Source organism: Copadichromis virginalis, linkage group LG23 (assembly GCF_057382275.1).
Source record: "Copadichromis virginalis isolate Kocher_CV1m ecotype Utaka linkage group LG23, C_Virginalis_male_GT1.1, whole genome shotgun sequence".
NCBI lineage: Eukaryota > Metazoa > Chordata > Actinopteri > Cichliformes > Cichlidae > Copadichromis > Copadichromis virginalis.
Window position 1 is genome coordinate 45,294,218 of NC_140639.1, and position 22,264 is coordinate 45,316,481.

Consider the following 22,264-nt stretch of genomic DNA (forward strand, 5'->3'; position numbering starts at 1 on the left):
AAGTGGAATTGACAATTTAGTCTGTTTCGTTTGTTCTATTTTGAAACTTAAACGCTTTAGCGGCTGCCTTTCTTTTGTAGTTTGCAATATTTGCCTTTATTTATCTGAAAAAGTCTCATTTTCCTTAAGTACATCTACCCTGTTGAACTTATTATGGGAAATAAATATTTAAATAAAAACAAGCTGCTGATTATTTCACATTTTACTTGTGAGCAACGGCACATTTAAATCTTACAAATATAGTTATTTGGCTTATATCGTGATAGATATCGTTATCGCCTGAAATGAAAAAAACATATCGTGATATGAAAAAATCTCATATCGCCCAGCTCTACTTGTACACAAATCCAGTCGTAATAACCTTTTACAGCCAAATGAAACAGTTGCAAACCTGAAACATGATATATCGGACCACCTGTGTCTGTAGGGTCTCCTTGGCAGGGCGTGGAGGTCCTGGAAAACACACTTGGATAGGCATGTTGTTCAGCATTGGTAAATGTAAATAATAAGTAATAATTCACCTGGACTCTATTCAGTGAAACCTAGGTGCTCCAGCTGACTGAACACTTACAGCTGTAGCTTCAGACATCAAATAAGAACATGTTTTTCGACCTGCTAATCTTTCTTGAGCCCCTGTAGTTGAAGCTGTGGGTGTGGGGATGGGCACCAAATTCACATGCATTCCAGATCACTGTTGGCCCTGTGACCCAGTTGTTTGGCACGGTGTGTGCATGCCAGCCCTTATCGTGTGTGTGTGTGTGTGTGTGTGTGTGTGTGTGTGTGGTAGAAGCACCACAGCAGTGACAGATGGAGCGTTGGTAAACCCGGACTATAATGCCAGATAATAAAGCTTGGATTCCCTCACATGCACACACACACATACACAGCTGCAGAATGGTTGTGTTGCTTCTCAGCATGTAACTCACACAAATGTGCACACAACTGGCCATCTCTCTGAGCTGGTATTTAACACCAATGCAACAACTTTTAGCCCTGCATGCCACGCCCTCACCGGATTCCCCTACCTAGTGCCTTCGAGTCTACATTCCAAGTCGGTCCTTTTCCATTTGGTGCATACCATAGCAGCAGATGCAGAGCTTAAGGTCTCAGTGACGCGCCTGAGTGCTGGTGGACATGTGTCTCAGTGAAATTCATCCTGTCTGCTTCAGGTTTTCCATCAGTTTGATCCTTTTACAATCTAAATGATTAATTTTGTGTTAAGAATCTAAATCAAGTATCACTGGTCCATGGTTGAGTTCTTTCTCTTGTTGCGACCATAAACACGTAATCTAAAATGTACTAAAAGTTATAAACTGCATACTAGAAGAAGGTTAAAATGGGGTTAACAACATCTATAGATTGCAGCATCAACAACCAATCATTTACCAGTTTATCTGTAATGATGAGGGCAGCACAGAATTGGCGCAGGCTGAGATTTGAGCCCTAACAAAACACAGGCACAACATTAGGGGGAACAAAAGGTTTAAATGTTGCATTTTAAGCGGGACTTATAGCCATCAGTGGACCGTAATAATACTTCTCCATTTGCTTATGTCTTGTTGTGTCTATCTAAGGTTCTCTCTGTGTGTGTTGTGCACCTCTGTGTCCAACCACATCCTGGCTGTTTTTGTTTGCACGGTCCTCAGCGAGGGTCATGTCTATGCACTTGTGTGTATAGTCACGTGTGTTTGACTGCACTCCAGTCAGCTATCTGGCTTCCTGCGGCTTTGAGCTTTGACCAGCCATCGATGCTGGCAGCCGTCAACAAGCAGAGAACAGCTGGCTGCCGTCTTTGAACCGACAATGTGTGTTTAGTGATGAAAACCTGTAGGAGCATGACTGCAGAACAAAGGAACAGGATGTGTGTGTCCATCTGGGTGATGGTAATACAATGTATTGGCGACAACAGTCTGGCTTTTATAGGACTTAATTGGGCTGCTGCCTTTCATTCTCCTCAGAGTTGGGGTGACATGTTAATCCTGAGAATCATTTCTCATATGACAGACAAATAAACGTTTATCTTAATATGACATTGCGAACTTCCCCACACAGTAAATACAGTAAGCATAAAAGGAAGCTAAAGTTCAAACTCATGTGACAGTCTTCTTACTCGCATGTACTCTCTTCCTTTTTTAAAATATACTCCAATATATTTAGACTTTGCTGCCAACTGTGTCTGCTTTTTTTGCTTTTGATTTGCACATCTGCAATAACCGCAATAACTCTGTAGCAACAGCAACATTAATTCTTATAACAACAACAGTTTTACGGTTTTCATTGTGAGGTAAATGCTCTACAATAATACAGAGAACTCCAACAATCATCACCTACGGGCATGCATGTAGTGACTGGGCGAAGAAACCAAAACCCCTTTTGGTTGGGGCTCAATAACCTCAGTTTTATCTGAATTTAGGAGCAGGAGTTCAGGGGTCATGTAGGTCTTTGTCTTTAAGGCAGTCCTGCAGTTTAATTAATCGTTGCGTGTCATCTGGCTTCGTTGAAAGATAAAATTGGGTGTCATCTGCATAGCACTGAAAATGCATGATGCCTTGTAATAATATTGCCTAAGCGAAGCATGTATAATGCAGATAGAACTGGTCCCAGGACAGAAACCTGTGGAACTGACAGAGCTGCCATCAAGGAGAACAAAACTATATGAACAAATGTAAAAGAAAGTTAATAGCTGTGATTTGAAAACATAAGCTGCGGCATGTGCAGCAGGTCAGTGCTGAAGCCGCAACTTTGCAGAATGTTTGACGTTTGAATAATATTCACGTCAGTGTTCTCCTCCCAACACTGGGCTGTTTACAACCTTTCAGATCACGAGACTCCACATCATCTGTAGTGTGATGGTGATGAGAACATGCTCAACATCGCATAATGTTGGATGCTGTGTGTTTTATGGTTTTAAACTGTAGCGCTCCTCCTGACCCTCTGCCACAGAGAGATCACATCCACGGTATCGGCTAGCACCAGGCCAACACATTAAATATGTAGGCATGTGTAAAGAAACCCTGTCCTCCATATCATCTTATTGAGACGAGAGCACCTCTACAGTTTTTGTTTTTTCCCCCAACTGCTTCCTTTTCCCTCTTTTCACCCCTTTAAATCCAGGTCTTTTCCTCCCTCATATATACAACCAAGAATACAGCTGGAGACATTTAGGAGTGTGAAATGATCCGATTTAGTAGACCGCAGCTGCAGCTGCATATTAATCCTGAAATGATGCGTTCATGCAGCACATATGTCTTCATCCGAGTTGTACTTAACATTAACTTAAAAGTTATTTTAACTGCTGAATAGAGCCCTTTAGAAATACAATACACTTGATAAAAGTTAATAATGGTGTAATATTTTCCTAATGCATAAGATTGCTGGGATACATATTATTTGTCCTTCAGATAAGCCCCTGAGAAAAGGATGAATGAATTTGGGAAGGGGTGTCAGGGGCCTGGGGGGAAGGGTATAAGGAGGGGGTGGGGCATTCTTTCGAGGCCCCCCATAATCACTATTTGTGTTTGGCTGCCTTGTCCCACTTCCAGTGTGTGTGTGTTGTTTGGTGGGTAAAAGGGTTTCGCTCGCAGCCTCGCCACTATAGTTTGATTTCATTCATTCCACTGAGGACAAAGCGAGCCGTTTGAGAGTTTCAGCAGCAGTGAAAAGCTGCCCGACGCCTGAATGTCTGATATATCTGCACCATTCACCCATATAGTTCACAAACCATGAGCACTGTGCAGGTTATTTCAGCTAAATGAAATTGTTCTCTACAAATGTTCTTACATTTTCATAAAAATATGATGTTCAATTGGGGGAGGAAAGAAATGTCTTACAAAGTAGATTTTTGCATGCAGCAGGAAACTATTTCAAGCATTTAAAAATGCATCTTCTTAGTTGGACGATCACTTACTGATGCTTTCACAGCTACTTTACTGACTTGTATTTAACACTAACAGCTGCAAGTACTCATCCTAAGGCATGGCTAATGTAGGAAATGACCGACTAAAGGAGCTTTAACTCCATCTGGTTGAAATGGCAAATCCATCCATGAACTGGACACACTGTGACATGAAGTATTGCAAATCGCATGATCGCATCGCTTGAGATTTAGTCTGAGAGTTGGTTTTATTTTGAAATAAAACCAACTCTCTTGCTGTAAGGTCAAAGATGCGGACACTTGCACGCTTAAAGTATATTCAGAGTCAGAGAGCGCTGCACATGTCTTGCTGTTAGTCAGAGCTTGGGCCTTAGCCAGAGCTTACTGCCTGACACATTGAACTGACAGCTGGCCCAGTGATCCCACAACACTCAAACACACACTCTGACATATGACAACACACTTGCTCACACACAGTCTGCCTCCTATACTGTATATCATATACAAATAAAACATTTCCTTCATTATATCCTTTGTCCTTCCAGAAAACAAATTGTTCTTCATTCAGCACTCATTGCTTTGCTCAAAGGCACCATGAACTCAGATTTTAAAGCACGCCCCCTTCCTCTTTGTCTCTGCTGTAGTAGAAGCTAATTACATACAGTTTCTGGGGTTTTTTTGTGTTAAATTACAGAGTGGTTGATTTTTGCTGGAAGCTCTGTGGTCGGTTTGAGTCTAATAAGTGGACCTGGATTAGTGCCAAGTCAACCATCTCTCTTTTTCCACTCTTAGACCGTTTACTTTTATCTTCCTCTGTCCTTTTTTTAAGCCATTTCTTCTTCTGTCTTGACCCAGTCACTGCTCCGATTCTCCTCTTGTTTGGTTGTTTTTTCTGCAATAATCACTGCTTTTTTTTTTTGGATAATCTCCTAAAATCTGTAAAGCTTTACCTCTGACTTTACCAAAGTGTGAGTGAGTTATTGCTGTACACCCCCAGGACACCATGTTCCTTCCTGACCAGATCTACTTACAGTATACTTTGTTTTACTTCTTTAATAATTTTTAAAGCAAGTTCCAAGAGCATCTCAAACATCCTGTGAACAGCTGCTCATACTGTAACATATGTTGACTTCACAAAAAACATGAGACGTACAATCTGTAGTATGAGTCACTGTCTAGCCAATCGTACGCTGACACAATGTATGTAGCATTACTGAAGCTTTAAGCTCTTAATCCCAGGGGGTTGCTGCATCATATGGAGCTGCTGCATAGACCGACGGTGCCACAGATTAAAGAAGGAAATGACCAACAAACATCAGCATGCGCACAGTTTTTACAGGTAGTCTGAGGATATTTGTGACGAAGAATGCCAATTATGTGATCACCTGCAGTGCTTTAGTCTGGTATGAGTGGATTGCTTTGTTCTCCAGTGTGGTCATTCTGTCTTATTTTCCCACAGACTAAAGGTTTCATGCTGTTACAGACTGTTTTTAGTTGTTTGGCTCAAGTGACTCACAAGTCCTGGTTTATGACCGCCTGATAACATCGCCGATGGCCTCAGCTGCACTTTGTGTTTACCGTAAAATGACGCATTCACACTTTGGTAATTAACAATAGACTCGCTGAACATATCGTTGTGCGTTAACATCTTTAATAACTACAGGATTAGATTTAGAGATTTAAAGAGGGAGCAAGTAAGGCACATCTCAGAGAAATAAAGTCTAAGAAGAGAGAGTGTTAGTTTGTATAACTCTGCGTCCAGTTCACATGTCTGACACATGTCTGATTGGCTGACAGTGTTACAGTTAGATTAGCTAGCCCTTAATAGCTTTTTGGACTGTCTATTGACAGTTCTAATGTGATATCAGATGCACATTGCTTAAGAGTTGTGTGCCATATTGGATGTGATAGAACCACTGGTTGCCTTGGGAGGCTGGCGAGTGGTTCCTGCAGTTTGCCGGCTCTTGCTGGGTGAAATCAGTTGCAGAGAAGGTGCTTAACCAAAAACCTTCTAGTAATTGCTTTGATAGCTAGCACATTGTTGTGGCTAGCTATCAAACTACGGTGGCCCGTAGTTTGTCAGTTTTTTTGTTTTTCATGTTTCATGCTGCAAACAACTTGCTAACTACTAGATAAGTAGTAGTAAAAGTTGAAGTTGTGCTTCCAGTGTTTCGAAAGGGCAGCTTTTACCATCAGGGAGGGCAGCAGGCCAGTGTTTGTAGACAAGTCTGTCACTTCCATTTACACTATGACCACAGCAGAAAATAAAAAGAGAGTGTGTTGTTGTCTATGGTTAGCTTGTGATTGTGAATTGGAGACATCCACACTGTTAACCTCACGGTGGCCTATTTCCATCTTTTATATGCAGTTTGTTATCAGAGAGAAAAGTGGAGCTTTTAAACCTCATCCATCAGGACACTTTCACCACAAAGCTTATCCTAGATGAGATTAAAACAGTGACTCTTCTAAAGATCCTATAATCAGTCTGGTGTTGCAATTTTTGGGTCGATGGTCCCTTTATAAAAATGTGAACAGTTTGTTTGGGTTGCACTTGGATGGTAATTAATGCATCTCACTGCCAGTCCACACCATACTGCTAGTAAACCTTGCCACACTTTGCTCACACCAGCCGCGGTGCCAGCATTTGTCTGCACACACTCAGAGACACACACACACACGTAGCGATGCTCCATCATACACACTTAGATGACATTATAAATTCTCAGTTTTCATTCACAGATGCACACATGATCGGACACAGTTAACAATCCAATCCCTGTTTTTGGCATACATGGCTCACACATGGCAGCCAAATCAGAGGGGGGAGAGTGCTTTTTCTCTATCTCTCTGTCTCTACATGTCTCAAAGGGCTAAATGAGATTACTGTAATCCAGCCTGACCACAGGACAGAGGAAATCCAAATGGTGTTTACTTCATCTCCAGTCTACATTACTTTTACCCTTTTTTACTCTTTCTCCTTTTTGGATTTTCTCATTTTACTCCCTCCTTTTTTCATGTGCCCTGCCCTCTTTATTTCGCCCTACTTCCCATGCTCCTCCCCTTTTACACCTTCCACATATTTATATATAAACACACTTAAAAAAAAAAAAAAAGTTCAGCTGTTGGTTATATTGGCAAAAGAGTTGACAGTGGATTTTGGTTTGGAGACTTTGTTTTCTAACATACTGTTTTCTGTTTCTTTGTTTAGATGACATCGTGCAAAAGGATGATACTCCTATGTATGCAGCACAAATCGGCTCTGAACTCCAGAAACAGTTTGCCATCCTGCCAGGTTGGTTTGATATTATACACATGCACAAAGTGGCAGTTAATTATTTCAAGACATACATAACTTTCTCCTCCTTTTGATATGTAAAGAACATGCGAGTAAACCCGGCTCTTTGAATCAGCTTATCCATGTCAGTGACTTAGTGGTGAAACTCATGATGAACGAGTGACCCCAGAGAGATCTCGGTGTCTTTCCAAATGTGCAGCATGGATTAGATTAAACTGGACAATTGAGTTGCTAACAAACACATTCATGTGTGTGAACAGGGGAATTTATGTCGGGGCAGAGCTAATGGGGGTTATAAACATAGCGCAATTGGCCTAACTCTTTAGCATCTAATTATATCTTTGTGTCTGTGTAGCTCAGTGAAACGCAGTCCTCTCTCTACTTGCGCTCTTCTATGTAACAAAACTGTTGGTGCAATTAAAAAAATATATAAATGTCTCTGGCAGCAAAAACACTTCCAGGACGTGAAGGCGGATATGTCCAGCAGAGTCCAAAAATAGTTCCGCTCATACTTACATGACAGCCAAAGCGACACTTTGTGAAAGGCTTTTAACCTTTTGATAATTTATTTGCTTCTGTTTGTGTAGTTACCAATATTTTAACTCATAAAATAAAAAAAATAAAAGTTTAAATAATTTTGATTTCATTGAAGCGTAATACCTTAAGGGTTTTGCTTTGCGCTGCAGATATATTTGGACCTTTCTGTGTCTGCAAAGCTATAAACTATATGTGGGACTAATTTACTATCCTTCACACTCTGGGAAAATGTTGATGCAGCACTAACAAAATTATTGTGACCGTGTGCAATGAACTATATTATTGTCTTTGAAATTGGGACAACAATTGGGCTTCGAAGATGGGAACAAGGTCTGTGTCTACTTGCAGTCAGTTTCCATGTTGAAAGGAACTTTGTTCCATCAAGACGATGCTATCTGATGGAGTCAGGTAGAATGGGGTCTGTGACAATATGGCATTAACTATGATTGATTTGCAGAAATTGCAAGTCTGTGGCTACAGAAATTCGGAAATTCTTCCACAAATAGTGACATAGTTCCTGCAAAATAGTTGTTTAACTATAAAATGACTCAGGCGCTCTGCAACCTTGCTCTTATACCAGAATACAAATAAATTAGATGACAGTTATGTGCAAACCTTGATCTGTCTGTCTGAGAGTGATTGCAGTGTTTCTAAATCAGACTGCAATTGCTTGGCGACAAGTTGCCTTGTGTAATCAAGCTCAACTTTGTAAACAGTTGTGTGCAACTCAAAGTAAAGAAATTCAATGCAATTTTGTCTTGTTATTTTTTTTCCCTGATTGCAAAAAGGTTGTCGTCATATTTTTACTCTAGTATGGAGGTGGTTTTCAGGTGTTTACTTAAAAAAAACAAAAACAAAAACAAACAAAGCAGGCATGGCAGGAAAGAACTGCTAAGAGAAGGAAAAAAAAAGGGGGGGGGGGGTGAACAAAAATATTCTCATTCATTACAAATCAGACTCATGAAAAACACAAAAATAACCAGGAGCTGGGAGAGAGAGAGAGAGAGAGAGAGAGCAACGGCCCACAAAAACGTATGCATCACATGGTACCTGCCCCAAACAAAGGAAAAACAAAAAATCCCAACATGACCAAAAAAACTCATTTGAGACAACATGATGGAGTAGTGTACAAATCCACATGAAAATGCAGTGAAACTCTACGGGCAGATTCAACCAGAATAAAGAAAAAGAGTTCTGATCCCAGCTGGTCCTGGACCCCTCTGTGGGACCCCAATGTGGGAAAAACTTGTCAGTTACTGATGATAGGTTGGCCCAGATAGAAGCCATGCAGGCAATCATAACCAACCACTCACACAAAATGCACACAAAGCAACATGAAACAAACATGTCAGCACAGAAACCTACTCTTAGAGCTCTGTATTGGGTTACCATGACGATACTGCCTGACCAGTGACGGCATGTGAATAATTCATCGCCCCAATGTTCTGCTTTGAAACTTGACCTGCCAACCAAAGAGAAGTGTGTGTGTGTGTGTGTGTGTGTGTGTGTGTGTGTGTGTGTGTGTGTGTGTGTGTGTGTGTGTGTGTGTGAGGTCCTGCTTATTTTTATAAATGTGATTTTTGCTCTGTCTCTCCTCAGCCAGAGGCGTGGTAAACAATCACATTAAGGCTCCTCTTAATGCCTTTCTTTCATTCTGAATTAGATCCAAAATGAATTTGCATGACTTTCCAATTATGGAAACAGGACTGTATGTAATTTATGATTTTTACCCTGCTGCACTTTATCAAGCAAGAAGTGGGTTTATTTGTGTCTGAGTGTATTTATATAAAGGAGGAAAAGTAGGGCACAAATGAACCGCTACAACATAACTTTCAAGTTTTCAATCCAGCTGTCATCAAATCAATTAAAAGCATTGACAACACCAGGTGGACACCGTGCCTGACATTTCTGTGATTCCTGTCTGTCTCCAGGGGGGCGAGGGATGAATGGAAGCCCCGTCATCGTCTTCCCAGAATTCCCAACTTTCAGCGAGCTAGAAGAGGAGGAGCTCCAAAATGTCCTCAGCTACCTCACGAGTGTCCCCAGGTGAGTGTCTCTCACCCCTCCTCTCACACATGTGCTGTGCTAACAGAGCTTGAGGTGTAATACCAGGCGGAGCCAACAGATGCCAGCACAACACCAAAGGCCTGACTCGAGGAGAAGTGACACAAAAGACACAAAGGTTTAGAGAAGAATGGAAGACTAAAGAATAAGTCACTGATAACTGGCAAATCAAAAATTGAAACTGTACTCTTTGATGTGCATATACAAACAGAATTTTTGTTACAATGTTAAAACATTGCTCATATGAACTCATATAGTAGAACTTAGGCCTGATGAAAGGTTTTGTATTTATAGTTTTTGTATATTTCTGCAGTGGAGGTTTGTTTTCCTAACTAGAATATTTTTTTTTATTTATCTGTTCTCATTACTCCTCTGTTCTCCTTCTTTATGCTCCCTCTGCCCCTCCATCCTCTCACCTCCCCTCCCTTCCTTTCACCTTTCCTTTAGTGCTGAGCGCAGCACTCTCATCAAGCACAGACATGCTCTCACACACATAATTAAAGGAGAAAGGAAGATGCAGCTGTATATCTATCTGTGTGTGTGTGTGTGTGTGTGTGTGTGTGTGTGTGTGTGTGTGTGCGCATATGTTTGTGTGTGTGTCATGGCGGCCATTCAGTGGATCATCACCTTTCATATAACAGACACACACTCATACCCCTCCCTCTCTGCCCACCAGCTATTTTGCACCCTGCTGCCAATCGGCTGAGCTCCCGGGTATCCGATTGGCTCTGAGCGGCAGAGCTCGGCTTTAATTGGCTGAGGGTGGGACGCGGGTGGTGGAGGAGCAGAGAGAGAGGCAAAAGGAGGAGGGAGATGCTCTGTGAGGATGTGAACGGTCACCTCGCTCCATCCGCGAGCTGCAAGAAGATGATTGTGGATGCACCGACTGGACATTGACATCAGCCGAATAGGAGAGAACTGAGGAAGACTGGACTATATTTGGATGATGACATTGGATTATTGAGGATTTTTGTTAGATTTCTTTTTCTTTGGGCTCTGGAATATCAAAGATTTTCTTCGCCCGGCTTTTTCATTTATGTGGATTGAATCTATTTAGCAGTAGCGATGGACTGAGGATTTGCCGCTTGCGGCGTCCACCGGGTAGTGTAACGCATTGCTTTTCTTAACATCTCTGTGTGTGATAATGAAAATTGGCTAATAATGACATCCAGATGGACCGACTCAGCAGTATTTGTATGGTTGGCCTCACAGTCGGGGTGTGTGTGTGTGTGTGTGTGTGTATGTGTGTGTCAGGCTTAAATATTCATCCTTCCTGCTTGTGTGTTTAGGTGTCAGGATACACGTCAGCTTATCCAGCGGGGGACCTTTGCAGGAAAAAGCCATGTACACACACAAACTAGCTTAATGAGGCTGCTACATATGGCACTGCCTGTGGAATGAATGGCAAGATTTTTCACATGCACACATGCTAATGCAGAGCCAAGGTTGCCATGGTAATCACAAGGGTCGCTCTCTAATCGCCACTGAAGGCAAATGATGAAGAGGCAGTAGGTAGCAAGGTTTGAACAAGGGATACTTGACTTCCTTTGACCAGGGGCCACTTGTGGAAAATGACCTGAGGCTAGTGGGGAGTAAAAATAAATAAAAATTTATACCCTTTTTTTTCCAACTAAGTGAAGGACTGACAAAAGGCCCATTCAGCAGCTGCAACTGCATCTTAACTGTAAATTTGACATTTTAAAAAGGTTATATAGCACTAAACAAAGAAACTGCAACCTCTTCAGTTTTTTTTCCTTAGGATAATACAAAAGCTTTGATTAGCTATGTCTACAGTGACCTACAGTGGGCCTGATTTGTCTGCAAGTTTCCTAAACCTCCTAGATAATAGACATAACCTATGCCATAATCTGTCAGCCAACAGTGAAACTGCCTAACGTATTCTTAATGCAAGCTGATTTGGAATTATTTTTTATAAAATAACTCAATTATTGCTTTAGCTGGAGCTCAAGGGCCCTCTCAATAATGTACAAGCCACCGCTGTGGAGGGCAAATTCTAGTTAAGGCCCCTTTTTGGGGATATTCTGGTACCAAATTCAGTAGTTTGCCTTGTTATCGAGGCCTTGACTTAAACATACACACCCTCTTTTTCTTTCCTGCACACACAGGAAAAGCAAAGGTGTTTTTCTGTGGGGATTAACAGTGTGTGTATGTGTGTGTTTCTCTCCTGTAGTGTGGAAGCATCAGGAGTGGGTTTCATCCTGGTCATCGACAGACGGCTGGACCGATGGGCTGCTGTCAGGGCCACCCTGCTCCGCATCGCAGTAAGAACCTACTTGTTTGGTTATTTATTTCATTTTTGTGTGTGTGTTTCTATGTGTGTGCGTGTCGGAGGAAGATGGGAGAAACTGTCCTAGGACTTTACCGAACCAATTTGTCTGCGTGCATCATTTGCTGACAAAATCCCTCTGATGACTCCAAATAGCTGTTTTGGAGTGTGTGCATTACTCTGCATGTGCTAATGCTTGTTTTAGTCCAGATCTGTGGGTGTAGTTGCTGGTGTCAGCTGTCCGTGTGTATAATTTTCAGCTTAGCAGCATTTAGAATAATAGATGTTTTGGAGTTTTTAGTATTTGTGAAATTGCGCATGCAGTAAGTGGTTGTTTTACCTCATTAACTTCATATGCACTGGGAGCTTGGACATTTTCCTTTTTCTGCATGTTGAAATGTGGCAGGATGAGGTTAAAAATAGCTTATTATGTTAGAGTGGGTGGTGGAATCTCTGAAAGTGCACTCATAGCCTTTGTGTACGCTGAGACTTACTCAAAAAGCAGAAATAGAAGGTCCACGCAGTGCTGGCCATGAGTCTCATTCTGTAATTGTTTTTTAACCATCAGTGTATGCTCCATTAGCCTACTAGCCTACTTACTTCTTGGTAACTTTCACAACTCTATAAGATGATAAACTGAAGAGAGAGTGTGACATTAAAGAGGAAGGCAAGAGAGGGGGGACTAGTAGTATAAGAGAGGGGTTATATATCTTATTATTATTATAATAATACTTAATATGCATGTAAATTAGGCAGACTTGGTAATAATAATCAATAGTCATGAAACTGAAGTGTCCATACTTATTGTCATTTCTGACAATTAAAATTAAATGCCATTTATACCATTATATTATAAACTATTTGTATTAAATTCAAATGAAACTCAATTCAATTCAATTTTATTTTTTCAGCATCAAATTATAACAAGTCACCTCAAGGCGCTTTAAATAGTAAGGAAAAGGCCCTACAATAATACAGAGAAAAGCCCAACAATCAGAGGATCCACTTTGAGCAAGCGAGTGGCGACAGTGGGAAGGAAAAACTCCCTTTTAACGGGAAGGAATCTCCAGCAGAGCCAGGGAGCAGGGAGGGAGGCCGGCCAAAATAAGTAAATAAATCGCTCCTCGGTAAAATCTAGCATGTTGTGCCTGATTTTATCCTCCAATCTTTTTGTCCTATCTACTGAGCTGAGGTCTGTGAGGTGACACGCCACAGCACTAAAAATCTTAGATTTTAAGACATTTGAAGATGCCAAGGTGGGAATTTAAGTATGTGTCTTTTTGCAGATCGACTGGTAGCAGTCAGCAAGATGTTGGCCAATAGCGGTGTTCTCTATTTGGCTTTTCTTTGAGAGAGAGCTATTGCTTGGGCACTGACTTTAATTTTTCGTACTATACCGTGTTTCACTTTGGTTTTCCCTTACTTAAATTTTTTTGTAAGCTGTCATCTGTAATCAGTACTCTATCTGTGAATCGTAATAACGTCGGCCAAAACAAGGATAAAGCTTCGCCAACCCCTTCACATCTGTTGTCAGGATGCTCTTCCTGTATTGTACCTTTTACCATGTCCAATGTATGCAAATTTATGCTAATGTATGCTAATTGGGCACTGGTTATCATTAACGGTTTTTCCATGGTATCTCTTGAAAACTATCCCCACTGTGGAAATAAGTCATTATGAGGCTGCTGGCTTTGGTAACTGAACGCAAAGTCAAGTTAACCTACACACAGAAAATATCCAGTGCTAATAATGGTAATAATGAACCATTATTCCAGTCCATTGGCTCGTTCAGTGTCCTGAAACAGGATGTTGATGAGCTGTAGAATTCCATGAACCAACAATCAATCTGCTTTATCAGGTGTAAAGCTACTTCAAGGTGCAAGCAAAACCACAGAGATGTTTTTTGAAGGAAAAGTGTGAATGTAATCATTGAGTATGGACTAAGCGCTGAAATCATATTATCTAAAAATAATAGTTTAATGTTTTTATCAGTAACGTCTTACTGGCAAGATATTAACATTTTAAAAATATCCAGAAGACTGGCACCTGCTCTAGGAGAGCTGGGCAGAGCCGTTGAAGGCCTTAACCCATCAGCAGGACTGATATCTGCTCTTTTATGTGAGGAGGAACAGAATGAGCGCTGCCAGAGCTATAAAATTATCTCCAGCAGGACTCTGACCAAACAGTTAGAAACAGAATTCATGAGGGCGGCCTGAGGACCTGAGATCCTTTAGTGGGCCCTGTGCTCAGTGCCCAGCACCACATAGTGCCGTAGAATACCACAACTGACAGGTCCACACTGGCACCCTGTGCTTTTCATAGGTGAGAGCAGGTCCACCCTGTCCACTTGTGACAGACATGAAAGGGTCTGGAGAAGCCATGGAGAAAACCTGTAACATCGTTCATTATGTCTTTGAATTCAGCTCTTCTAACACATTAAACAGTCCATGCGGGTGTAGATATTCAGCATGTGTTTTTTCCCATTGAGATCTGATGTATTTTCAAACTGTTCCTTAAATTTTTTGTGCAGTGTGTAATTCTTTTGCCATTTTAGTCTTTATTTTAGGCCCATAAATAATTTTTGGCAAATGATACTCAGGTCTTAGTAAATTGTACATGTATCCTTTATGTATGCACATATAGGTATTCTGGAAGTGACAGTCATTTAACCTAACACCACCATCTGCTTAGCTTCACTTCATGTATGAGCTGCAAACAGTGGTTCAGTGTATCGTAAACTGTGAAGCCAAAACCACCTTACTGACTAAATAATGTTATAAAACCACTTCTAAATTACCTAATGCATGTATTTCTGTATAGTGTTCTATATTCAGTTTTCATATCAGACAACATATGTGCTCAGACTGATATATTTGTGGCCAACCTTTATCAGTTAATCATATCAGCTCAGTGAGACATAGCTTTATGTGTGCAGTCCTTCCTGGAGCCTTGAGATGACCTCCTGTAAAATTCCATTTTATTTATAACAAAACATTTTCAGTACCACCACCACACTTCCAAAGCTACACAGTGTATAATCTTTATATATTTCCATTTTGGGTCTTTTTGTTCCCAGTCTTCTCTGTCTTTAAATTAAACAAAAGATTAAAAAAAAAGAAGAGAAATCAAGCCAAGATGACAAAGTGGCCTCCTATAATTTAGAGTGGTGGTAGAGTTTATCAGCGTGGTAGCAGAAGCTTCTCTGCTGGATATCCCTTCCTTCCTTTACCTCTCCCTCTCATTACCCCGTCTCTCTCCCCTTTGAATCATCCATCACTCCATTCTTCTGTTTAGTTCTCACCCCCCTCGGAGTTGCCTTCCTCACTTTAAAAAGGATTTTTTTTAACTCAGAAAGCTGAAATGTGTATTTTTATTTTCAGTGCAGTGAAATGCTTTTTTAAAAAATATATATTCATGGCCTGCTCCCAAAAAGAATGATGTAATGGTTTGATGTAGTGGATATTTTGTGTGAATAAGATTCCAACTGGCAGTTTCAGCTGTTATGTGAATGCCTTTTCATGTTTCATGTAGGGAGGGAGGTAAAATATAAAAGGGTATGTCAAGTCCACACTGGAAACAGGCAGCATTATAACCTAACCTGAAGGCATGAAGGCCAGGTGGTGAGACCAACTGTCTGACATGATCTCCTCCTCACTCGCCTGTGGTTGGATGTCCTTGCTGGACACGCCTGTTTTGTCCACTAGCCAGTGGCAGTCGGCCTCATTGGAGAATGAAAGTTGTTCATCGTCCCGTGAGATGCTCTATTCGTGAAGGCTGCTCAAGGTCACGTGCTGCCATTTGCTGGTTTGCCAGGGGGAACGAGGGACGGAAAAAAATAAAGGAGTGGGCAAGTGTTAGTAGTATTACTGCAAAGCAAAGGCACAGATGCTCTCAGGCTGCTTTGTTGGTGCTTTCACCATCTAGACACAGTGCTGGGTTGTAAAATTAAGGTAGTGAGCTCATTGGATAGTTTGATTTTGATATTTATCAGTGCGGAAATAATTGGTTACTGTGAAGAGACACTCAGGTGTTGGGTTTAAAGATTTAAAGAAACACTCCACTGCCCTAGAGAGAATATTATTGCTCGTGTCTGAAGTGTTAGTTTCCTTTCCCCCCCACTTTGTGTAGTGAACATGGAGGACCCTCTTACCATATATGCAAATGCCAGAATTTATCTAGTATTCTGGTTAAATTATGGGACACCTTCATGTCTGCTGCAGCTCGTCTTTGTGATTAGGGGTAATAAATACACAGGCATCCATGCATACGGAAACATTGCTGCAGGCGGAGGATGCAGATGGCTCAGTCAGCCGGTGCCAGTGAGAGGCTCGGGTTTGTTGCAACAGATCGTTTTTAACATCAGCTAAAAAGGCGTTCCACTAAATATTAGCACTCTCCCTGTCAAGATCTCAGCTGAGCGTCTTTGTCGCAACTGGGACATTGTTCACGTCTAAAAGTGAGAGCAGTAATGCAGGCGGAGGAGGGGGGGTTTGAGCACGTGGTGGATGGAGGTGGTTTAATATGGTGGCGGGCCAACTCCCGGGAGAGCAGTGTGGATGTGATTAGAGGACATGACTGAAGTGGTTTTTCCCGTTCCACCCATCCTTCTTCCCTTCCATCATCCCGCTCAAAAGAAAATTATATTCTAATTCTTATCATTTATTAATGCGCGCGGAAAATGTCTGTGCGTGCGCGTGCATGCATCGCTTTAATGTTTATGCGGGGTATCGGTGTTCATCTGTCACGGGGAGTGCACCGAGCAGCACGTGTATTGTCATGTTAATGCAGAGCTACAAATTAAAACAGGACCTCTCAGGGTTTATTGAATTTAATGACCTCCAATTACACATGCGCTGCTCACTGATGTCTGGATGGTGTGTTATTGATGAGGGAAAAAACAGGAAAAACTAAAAAAATACACAATGCATCATTTTTTTCTGTAGTTAACATGCACTGTCATCTGTCATTAATCCCAATAGGAAGCACTGTATGTAAAAGATATGCAGGCAGTATGGGTGGAAAGATGTTGTGTAGAGTGAGTGAATTTTCCAACCTGGCTGTCTCTCATCAACATCACAGCAAGCTCTGTGTGTGTGTGTGTGTGTGTGTGTGTGTGTGTGTGTGTGTGTGTGTGTGTGTGTGTGTGTGTAAAAGCCAAAAATAAATGACGGGACGAGTAGAATGAGGCTGCGGCACCGGGAACACTCTTAGACGACTCCTCGTCTACTCTCTGTCTTTCCCGCTAAGGCTCTCCACGCGTTTCCATGACAACCCAATGCAGGCATTTCATGACAATGATGTATGCACGCTGGATGTGTGTGAGCGCCTCTGTACCAGTGCAGTCCTTTTCCTTGTAGACTAAATTGAAGCCATGCTTTACGGATGACTTATTTATCATAGGGCTCGTACTCTTTGCTGCGTGTTACCAGTGATTCCAATGAATAAGGCAGCCGTGGCGCTATTTTGTACAGACTGTCGTCACACACTCACTTTTGTCAGTGAATAAATCAACTAAAAATATTCCCAAATAACACAGGGCGCTGTATTTAGATATTATATGTGCATGGCTCAGTGGGTTAAACCTCAGCTGAAGTTTGATCAGCAGAAAAGACATGAATTTACCAAGAAAAGCAGTGTCAATTAAACCAGCTCTAAACCAAAAAACAACAGGAAAAAAGCTTTAATCTTTAAGCATCATCATCTTTCAGATTTTCTTTTGTCAGCAGACACAATTTATGGTTATGCTAAAAATGTCATGAGCTTGTCACAGAGCTCTAAGCTTGCCTCTGGTGCTGTGTGTGTGTGTGTGTGTGTGTGTGTGTGTGTGTGTGTGTGTGTGTGTGTGTGTGTGCACATGTCATCCTGCATTGATTTACGATGTCTAACAGGGCGGAGCAATTCACTCGGGGATTTACAGGAAGCCACAACCGATATAGCCTTTCAGCTGAGTGGCCTCCAGAGCTGCTGCCTGTCTGAAGGCAGTTCTGTGTTTTTAACTTGCTAGTGTGGAGGTGGACAGACCAAATGCTACAGCTACTCCCCAAAGTCACAGGACTAATAACATTACACTGCAATCACAGCTTTCTAGGTGAGAGCTGCTGCAGGGGAACTGCAGTGAAGAAACGCAGCAGATTTATTAGATGTTAAACGCTCTTAAATCTCTTTACTGCTGGTTTGGGATTGCAGCAGTGGGACAGTGGGCACAGATGTGAGGTTTGTTTAATGCCTCACTCAGGAGCTGCACCGTTAAACCAGGGCTCTGCCTTTAGTACTGTCAGGATCGAGAGACTATACAGTTGGACTGGCACAACTGTGAACCTTATATCTCACAAATTTACAGTGTGTTAAAGTCAACTTTGCTTTAGGCTATGAGCACAGCATTGCTTCTGAGGTAGTTATATAGGGAGGGCTGTTACAGGGACTTCAGTTTAACCGAGAGCTTTTTTCTGTTCTGTTCGGTCAAAGCCTCTGTGCCAAAATGTGCAGCACTTCATCTAGCAGGCACTCATCAGATGCATTTTATCTTGTGCACCTTGCTCTTCTTCATGGCTTCATGTCACAGATTCGATTTTAACGCTGTTGACACCAGCTTGAACCGCTGATACAAAGCAGGATGGATCCATGCTTTCATGTCATTTATGCCAAATTCTGACCCTACAGCAGATATGGTCATCAGACCAGGCAACGTTTTTTCAGTCTTCTATTATAAAATTTTGTTAAGCTTGTGAATTGAAACCTCAATTTCAAGTTTTCATTGTGGTCTTCTGCTGTTGTAGCCCATATCTTTCAAGCTTTGGCATTCAGAGATGCTCTTCTGCACACCTCAGTTATTGAAATTTCTTGGGATAATTTGTGGGTGGAAGTAAGCGTAAGGTATTGATCACTGTCTAATCCGACTCCCTGTCCTCCTTTCTCTGTAAGGGTTCATTTCCCGGGAACTTACACTTGGTTCTGGTGTTGCGTCCCACTACTTTGTTCCAGCGGACTCTGTCGGACTTCCTGTTCAAGTTCAACAGGGATGAGTTCAAAATGAAGGTATGACTAATACACCGCAGCACTTTGTCTTTACGTAATGGCTCCCTTGTGAGTCACTGAGAGCACAATTATTATTTTAGCTAGTGTAGAGCTGTCGTCACTGTTGTAACTTATGTTTATGTTTGTATTCATCTCAAAATAAATGTGTGATAGTATTTCATTTAATCAGTTTGGGTGTATGTGTGTGTCAGGTGGTGATGCTGAGTTCTGTGACTGAGCTCCATGCGTATATCGATCCAGGACAACTAACCAAAGAGTTGGGAGGCACACAGGAATACCACCATGACAGCTGGATCTCACACCGCACTGTATGTACACACACATGACTATTTTGTCCCCAATTTCTTTAAATATATATATATTTATGTATGTTCTGACTTATTTTTTCTCTGCCACATACATATGCATACGTGTATGCCCTCCACAGGCCATTGAGGCCTTCGCCCTCATGGTGAAGACCACGGCTCAGACCTTGCAAGCGTTTGGCACTGAGCTTGCAGAGACCGAGTTACCCAACGATGCTGAGGCCACCACCATCCTGCTGCAGACGCACACACTGAAAAAGGATACGATGAAGGTTGGAGATGCTTTTCTGTTTTTGTGGCAAACTTCTTTTTCTCTTTTTGTTGCTTTTAGAAAGTTTTTAAAATGGTTCGAATTTCCAGGAGGACCTGAGGGTGGCGCAGTCACAAGGAGGACGGCTGCTGGATTGCATCAACGAGCCTCTCAAGGCAGACCCCGAATACAACATGACGCATGATGAACAGGAAAACTTGGCCACTGTGCAGAGGTGGATGACTAAACTGAAGGATGCATAAATAAAAAATGAAGTTGCCCCTGCATGCATGAATAAATGTCTTCTTTTGTCTCCCATCGCTTCTCATTTGCCTCCTTTCCCCTTTCAGACTCCTAGGTCAGCTGGATGAGACGGAGATGGCATTTGACGACTTCTGGGAGCGCCACCGTACCAAGCTGGAGCAGTGTTTGCACCTCCGCCATTTTGAGCAGCACTTCCGTGAAGTGAGTCAAGAGTCATCCTCTCATTTCCAATCCAAATCTCGGAAAATGACGTGCTTATCAATCCCTGTGCTCCTCAGGTGCGCGCCCAACTCGATGTGACGTCCGAGCGATTGTCGGGCTTCTCCGAGGTCAGCGTAAGCCCCGCCCATGCAGAGCACGTCCTCAGAGAGCTCAGCGGCCACGAGGATAAAGCCCGAGTAAGTACACACAATTGCACACGCAGTCTTGCTCATGTGGTTCAAAAAGACATGCTCAGCATTTTCTGTCCTCTGTTCGTGCAGAATTTCTATAGATCTTCAAAATGCTGAATACCAGTATATACTATTGTGTCCCGCTCTGCTGCTGAGGCAGAATTCTGTATATTCTGACTTATAATAAAGATATATTCCAATAATTGCAATTGTTTTGGTGTGTTTTGAAAGGACATCTTAGACCTCGCCTTGTCCTTGGTCAGCGAAGGTGACAGGCTGATAGAAAACTCCCACTACGCCGAGGACTCCATCAGGCCAAAGTGCACCGAACTGAGAGGAGTGTGTGAGGAGATCAGCTCCACTCTGAGGAGCAAAAAGAGCCTCCTGCTAAGAGCCATGGAGCTCCACCACGCTCTGGAGGAGGTAAGAGTGTGAGGAAGGCTTCATTAATCGTCCACAACAAATGCGCTGTATCCTTAGAAGCACTCATTGGTATTTCCCCCCCCTCAAAGGCGTCGCACTGGTGTGAGGAAGGCATCTTCCTGTTGGCTAACCAGCCAGTGGACCGCTGTCAGTCTCAGGACGGGGCAGAAGCAGCTCTACAAGAACTGGAGCGATACTTGGATACAGCATCCCTGCACACCCTCACTGACCGCAGCGCCATCTGCTGCCAGTACGAGGCGGTGCTCAACTCTCAGCTCAGGGTCCGTGAGAAGATTTTCAGTTTAAATTTTTAATGTGTGATACCTTTATCATATTTCACATTGAGCTGCAATATTTTCCATCCTCCTTTAGGACCAGATAGAGAGAGTTTTCCAGAAGCAAAGCTCCGTCCAGGAGATGTTCGAGAAGAGACGCGTCAGCCTGAAGAAACTCGCCGCTAAACAGACGAGACCAGTCCAGCCAGTAGCTCCAAGGCCTGAAGTCAAGTCACCGCATTCTTCTCCCCGTAAGTAGCCATCTGTAATTGGTTTAAAGAAGAACAAGTGCCAGGAACTGATGTCAAACGAGGTATCTTTTACTCGTTTAGTGGTGGTTTGATTAGGATGAGAAGGACGAATCTAAACTTGGATGAAAAAAACATAATGATGTTTTTTTCTAATCAGATCTAGAGAGAAAAGACAGGAGATACTCTGCTGATAATGCCCTCTCCAAAAAGGTAAATTCTTATCATTTCTACGAATGTTGTGTGATACAATAAAGGTTTTAAGTGGGTGATAAATACTAAACATGCATGACTGTGTGTGATTTATTTATTTTTTAAGGTGGAGTCTCCTGTACACAACGGTGGCACAAGACATGCTTCTCTTTCAGAAGAAGAAGAAAACTTGGCAGTGCTTCGCCGGTAAGGGGTCAAAGTTCTTTCCCCAGAGCCCTAGATAGGAAAGCAATTATTTGGCAATCATGCTGCTTGTTCTTTGTAGTCCGCATTGTATTTTGTGTTGTGTGTGTGTGTACATTTCAGTCACGTGATGAACGAGCTGCTGGAGACGGAGAGAGCTTATGTCGAGGAGCTGCTGTGTGTGCTGGAGGTGAGCGGTGTCGGTAATGATACCGTGACCTGACATTAATTGGTGAAAAGGCTGAAGCTCTTACTAAATGTGTGATGTTAAAATTCAGGGCTATGCGGCAGAGATGGACAACCCTGCCATGGCTCACCTCATCCCCAGCAACCTGCACAGCAAGAAGGACATCCTGTTTGGGAACATGCCAGAAATCTACCAGTTTCACAAGAGGTACGCTTTTAAGCTAATTGATTATATATGTGGGTGCTTTACAAATGTTGTTCATAGTTTGAGTATTTATACCTCTCTTTCCTGTCTCAAGGACATTCCTGAAGGAACTGGAAGCATACACTGACTGCCCAGAGCTGGTGGGCCGCTGCTTTTTAGAACGGGTGAGCACTTTTATTTTCTTATACATCGTCGTTTTGACAGGAATCCCATCAACAGCAATGTTTC

General features: G+C 42.2%; 1 protein-coding gene across 6 annotated transcripts in view; it reads left to right on the forward strand.

The window, feature by feature from the left end:
* The window catches only part of mcf2la (mcf.2 cell line derived transforming sequence-like a), a 52,472-nt gene that overhangs the window by 20,766 nt on the left and 9,442 nt on the right, over positions 1-22,264 (forward strand). For all 6 annotated transcript variants that reach the window (XM_085447547.1, XM_085447550.1, XM_085447545.1 and 3 more), the window contains 17 exons: positions 7,083-7,166; positions 9,638-9,752; positions 11,962-12,052; positions 18,979-19,092; positions 19,284-19,400; positions 19,520-19,669; positions 19,758-19,882; positions 19,998-20,112; positions 20,190-20,309; positions 20,535-20,726; positions 20,816-21,007; positions 21,099-21,252; positions 21,410-21,462; positions 21,569-21,648; positions 21,769-21,835; positions 21,924-22,039; positions 22,131-22,200. In XM_085447547.1, coding sequence (XP_085303673.1) covers positions 7,083-7,166; positions 9,638-9,752; positions 11,962-12,052; positions 18,979-19,092; positions 19,284-19,400; positions 19,520-19,669; positions 19,758-19,882; positions 19,998-20,112; positions 20,190-20,309; positions 20,535-20,726; positions 20,816-21,007; positions 21,099-21,252; positions 21,410-21,462; positions 21,569-21,648; positions 21,769-21,835; positions 21,924-22,039; positions 22,131-22,200 — 1,955 coding nt within the window. The remainder of the gene's footprint in view (positions 1-7,082; positions 7,167-9,637; positions 9,753-11,961; positions 12,053-18,978; positions 19,093-19,283; positions 19,401-19,519; positions 19,670-19,757; positions 19,883-19,997; positions 20,113-20,189; positions 20,310-20,534; positions 20,727-20,815; positions 21,008-21,098; positions 21,253-21,409; positions 21,463-21,568; positions 21,649-21,768; positions 21,836-21,923; positions 22,040-22,130; positions 22,201-22,264) is intronic.